At 40.8% G+C, this 5,461-nt stretch overlaps 1 protein-coding gene across 1 annotated transcript in view; it reads left to right on the top strand.

The window, feature by feature from the left end:
- Cd99l2 (CD99 molecule like 2) overlaps positions 1-5,461 on the top strand; it is a 26,740-nt gene that overhangs the window by 11,205 nt on the left and 10,074 nt on the right. The window contains exon 5 of the mRNA XM_031363559.1: positions 1,184-1,249. Coding sequence (XP_031219419.1) covers positions 1,184-1,249 — 66 coding nt within the window. The remainder of the gene's footprint in view (positions 1-1,183; positions 1,250-5,461) is intronic.

Below are 5,461 nucleotides of genomic sequence, written 5' to 3'. Positions count from 1 at the left end.
TGTGCCCCAGTGTAGGGGAATACCAGGGCCAATAAGTGGGAGAGGGTGGGGTGGCAAGCATGGGGAGGAGGGAGGCAACAGGGGTTGTTTTTGTTTGTTTGTTTTTTTGTTTTTTGGAGGGGAAACTGGGAAAGGAGAAATTTACATGTAAATAAAGAAAATATCTAAAAATAAAGAAAGAAAGAAAGAAAGAAAGAAAGAAAAGAAATGCTTCCCAAATAATCAGGTTGGTACAGCATTCATTCTGCCAGGCAAAAGTAGTCTCATGACACAAAGCTGATAAAGCCAACTAAGAAAAGGTACAGTGACACAAGGGACTTTTGCAAATTACCCTGAGTACTTTGGAGTACAGGGGAAAGGCTTTAAGCACATTTTGCACACAAAGCATAGGATGTTCAGAAAGATGTGTACTTAATAGTTGAACTATTTAATGATGATTCCGCTTCTTTTATTGATTATCTATGATTGTGTCACAAATCATGTGACTGTTGAGGAGGCGTATTTTTACATAAATGCTTTAAGATTTCCTTTGTTCACTAAAGAAGCTGAGTTTTCTATAGAGTCAGAGCCTCAGCTGCAATCAAGGTAGTCGGTAGAGTTTCAGCTGAGCTTAGGTTTTCTTCAAAACAAGGTCATGTGGTTGTTGATAGAGTATCTTCATTTAGCTGTAGAGGCAGTGGCTGACTCTTTTAAGAGCATCAAGAGAAAAAGAAGAGACTTTAGCTTCCAGTGTCTGAGCTCAGGCTCGCCCAAAAGTAGCTTTGAAAGAGTTCACTTGGCTGCTTGAGGCCCTTAATTACTTTGACAAAATCCCTTCATCTTTGGCATATAATGAACTTAATCACTAGGATCATATTCGTTCTTTCTGTGACCACACAAATACTCAAGGTGATTGGAGGTTCGACAGAACACATATACTGGCAGTGGGCAATCTGAGGGGCCGGTTGGAATTTTGCCTACCACTGTCATCCTTTTTAATCTCCCTCATTCTCCTTCCCTTCCTCCTCCTTCTCCCCATATCTAACCTTAGTTTGGGCACATGGCATGGTTCTCAGGGCCTTCTATCTGCTGTACCACTGAACCAGACTCCCATGAAGAATGCCCATGTGTCATGACAACATTTACTAAGCCAAGTATTTGTTGACAAGACTTTTTTTTGTATATTGCTTTTTTTTTTCCATAGATTTGTCAGACAAGGATCTTGAAGACATCGTGGGAGGCGGGGGATACAAACCTGACAAGAATAAAGGTAGGAGAATTGCTTTGTCTAACAACAGACCAAGTTCTCCTTAAAATCTTGACCATTTGGCCTCCAAGTAAACCATGCCATCTTTGGCCTGGAAGATCAGGCTTAGTCATTTGCACTTGTTCGGTGGAGTGGCCTTTCATTCTTGTGGGTGGGGCTCGTTTGTCTCTGTCCTAGAGAAGCTGCCCATTTGCCCTGTTGTTCTTTAAACCGAGGTGCTTCATGAGCTAGTGTCCCCACCACCTGGGTGCACCTTATAAGGCAGCAGCGAGGACAGTGGTCTGTGGTAGGACAGTCACATGGAACAACATAGTATCAAGGAGACAACCCGCTCTGCTTGGAGAGCCAGTTTTCTATGCAGTGTGAGGGTTGCCATATTAAGCAAACATGGCAACTGTTTTAAAGAAGCCCCTAGCCAATCAGATGTTTACAGAACATCTTTGGATTCTATTTCCCCTTCCCAGGAAGAGTCATACCTCCCTTCTATTAGACTAGAGGAAGTGGACACTGTCCTTGGGATGTGTTGTATGAGAGAAGAATCTATTTTCAATTTAAAAAGACAAAAAAAAAAGTCCCACTCCTTCCTCATTAGGCCCTAGCCCTGAGCACTGCTTACCAGCCAGTAGAATTCATTCTTACTGTAAAGATCACAGAATTTGCAACAGAATTTCAATGTAGCCATCCCTGAAGTTTGACTGTGTCTTAAATGTGTAAGAAAACGAAACCACGGGATCAAACTCTCTAGAAGTTTTGATCTAGTCTGATTGACAAAACAAAACACAAAACAAAAAGGACCAACCAACCAAAAAACCAAAAGATGTTTGTATTAAAAAATAATTTAATACTGATAAGAGTTTTAAAATGGTTCAGGAAAACTCCTATGTACTCTTCATCTGTCTTCTCCCAAGGAGCCTCTATTGCAGAGCCATAGTAGGTGGTTCTAAATAGGAAGTTGGTATCTGTACAATAAAGTCACCTATTGACATTATGGAAATTGTGTCAAATCTCATCTTACATGAATTACTGTGTGTATATGTATATATGTGTGTGTGTGAGTGAAATTTTATCACATATGTAGATTTCAAGAGCCATTACCACAACCAGGGAGAGGTTATCATAAAATCTCTTCTGCATGCTGCCTCTGAATAGACATGCCCTTCCCAAGCTGTGTTTGTAGTTCCTCCATAGATAGATTTGTCAAATTGGATCTTAAGCATGGGGTGAGAAGTCTTGAGTCCTATGGTGTGGGACAACACGGTCCTGTTGGAACCCATAGGTGTAACACGCTACAAGTGTGACCTCTGACATAATCACTTGGGACAAGATGTTCGAATGATAAGTTGTGGTGTTGAAACCCTTTGTTTATTAGGGTCTGAAGAATTCAAGTTTTGAGTGTATCAAAGTCCTGGCTGAAGTCTAGCCTTTGCTTCATTCTTGCAAGCCCTGTGCCTTTCATGTGGGAACAGTGTTCTCTGTTGCTTAAAATGTACCGTAGTCACATTTGTCTCCAGAAACACCTTTCCAGATGGTGTCATCTCTAGGAAAAAGCCCTAAAAGCCTCTAAATGAAACTTCTTCCAGGTGTCAGGAGAACATGGAGCATTTAAAGGGCAAACCCAGCAAATGAGCCAATTACTCCTGGGTGACAATTGGTATTTCCAGATGGGGAGAGGAGGGCAGTAGTTTCGTCTGTTAGCATGCACAGGAATGAAAGCCTGAATGACAGGCCAGGGGCTTTTCTTCATTAAACGTACTTGTTTTAGCAAGGAAGAGGTGTTAGGAAATTCTTTAATTAGGCTCATATTGGAGCTTGTCTTGTAAAGAATAATCAATTGTTGGCTTCAGTTATTCCCTCCTTCACTGTAGGTGTCAGGAAAGAAGATCAAAGGGTGAAACAGGAACATGGATGAGATTCACAGACACTGTCCCTTCCACCAAAACAAGCTCATGGTTGGGAGCGAAGGGGAAGCATCACATTTCCATAAATTATAAACTCAATTAGCTCACTTCTTGGGCTTAAGTCTGTATGACATAGCTTCAGTTGTTCTGGAGTGGATTTCTGAAGTAATATATTATCTACTGTGTATTTTTTTTCCTCAAGGTAATATTTTTGACAGACTGTGTCTGGCACAAAATAAGTTTGTAACTGAGTTCTCTACCATCTCTTGAAGTGAATGGCTTGTAAACCCCTCCGTTCCTCTTTCGTTGGCTTTCGTAGACTCAGACTGTTGTCATTCTTCCAATGGCCTCATTCTTTTCCTAGTATAGATGAAAGAAGGTCCAAAGAGGTTTCTTTGGAGTTGTTTCCACAGTATTTCTGGCATTAACATGGGGAAATACATGCCAGATGGTCTTACTGTTCTGTAGTGTAGAGACACATCAGACACCCACAGTCCCTCCAACACAACAGGGAGTGCGGCATGAACACAGGGGGTTTTGCTGAGCTATTCTTAATATATACCATTGGGTGTTTTAATGTAGATAACAGCATGTTATCTACAGACTAGTCTCAGTTTTGTGATAGGAAATGGACGAACATGGCTGTGGGAGTTTTTGTAACAGCAAAAATACATTCCCTGCTCATTAGCCCAGATACTATGTTTTGACATCATTTTTCTGTTTGGTTTTATTTAGTAATTGTAAGTCATTTGCAGCAACATCTTTCCCCTGTTTTGTTTATTATTTTTTTCTTGGCAGTGTTTTATTTTATAGCCTCCACTTAGCCTGGATGTCACGAGCTTCTTGCCTTAGCCTTCCAGGTTCAAGGGTGGCACCACCATGCATAGCTTTATTTGTTGATTTTAAAAAATATATATACTTTTCTTGCTACTTTTTTGAGACAATAAAAGCACATTTTAAAAATATTGAAAAGCTCTTGCTGTGTCTTGCTGGAAGTCTGGGCCACTCACAGTGTCCTTAAGCACTTGAATACCTCCCCAACAGTTGTAGACATAATCACTCTACTGTTCCATGATTCTCTGTGTCCTTGACAACCGGATACGTCAGGCACTCACTGTGAGCCATGAGCTGGGCTGCCGTCAGAGAAGGGCAAACACATGCCTTGTGTCCCTGTCTCTCCCTGTAAGTGGCTCTGTAGGACTCAAGGCTGACGTCTATTTGTGCATTGTTGTCTTTGTATTTGAGATGTTGAAAGTCTGACACCTCTGTTGACAACAGAGCTTATTCACAATGTCTTAATCCATTCTCTCTCACTATAATAGTATGTCCAAGGCAGAGTAATTAATGAAGGAAAGAAGTTTATTTACCTCACAGTTCTGGGAACTAGAAGACCAAGATTGGTGGCTACATCTGGTGAAGACCTTACATTGCATCCTAACGTAGCAGAAAAGCAAAAGGGCAGGTGGGCAAAGACCCATAAGAGAAAACACAAGGGCAGGCTCTTTTATAATAGTATGTTCTTGTGGCAACTAACCCAATCCCAGGACAAAAGCATTACACTGCCACAGTGGCAATTCACTTTCACCACAAGTTTCCATGGGGACAAGATTTATTCAAACCACTGGGCACAACTTCCTTACTGAAGTAATTCCTCTTATTCTACAGGGTCCATCCAAGTAAAGGTGGTTGCTATAGCTACAGGATCCCTATAACTGTGGAACCTGCTATAGCAGTGCTTACTATTGTTGTAGTAGCACTCTTTATAGCAATGACAGTCACTATAGTTGTAGCTAGGGTCCCTAGAACTAGGCAGTGTGTGTTGTTATCTGTGTGAATAGTGTGAATTCTGAAATGAAATTACAGTTTAATGTATACCATAGAAGAAAAATGTGGGCCGTCCTCAAACTCAGGGCAGGCCTCTTGCCTCAGCCTCACAGGAAGCTTGGCTATATGCTAAATTTACATGTATGTTTTCCCATACCCACATATGCTATCCTTTTAAAAACCAATGTCTATTCAATAATAGATTATTTTTCTGTTATATAGATTATTTTGAAATATAATAGTGACACTTGATTTATCCTGTTTCCTATTTTGTGTAGTGGTTCCTCTAGCTTGTCAACTATATGTAGTGTTTTGAAAACCATCAGGCCAAATATGAAAAGCCACAGTTGTTTCTGTCAGATAAATTCCTAGCACTACAATTGCTGGGCCACAAGATGCATACATCTTTAAAAATGTGATTCTAAGTGTCATTACCAAGTGATTTCCCATGAAGGTGGCACCAACTTCCATTTCCCCTGCTAGGAAGTAAGCA

Source organism: Mastomys coucha, chromosome X (assembly GCF_008632895.1).
Source record: "Mastomys coucha isolate ucsf_1 chromosome X, UCSF_Mcou_1, whole genome shotgun sequence".
NCBI classification, from domain to species: domain Eukaryota; kingdom Metazoa; phylum Chordata; class Mammalia; order Rodentia; family Muridae; genus Mastomys; species Mastomys coucha.
This window is presented reverse-complemented; position numbering and strand designations above follow the sequence as displayed.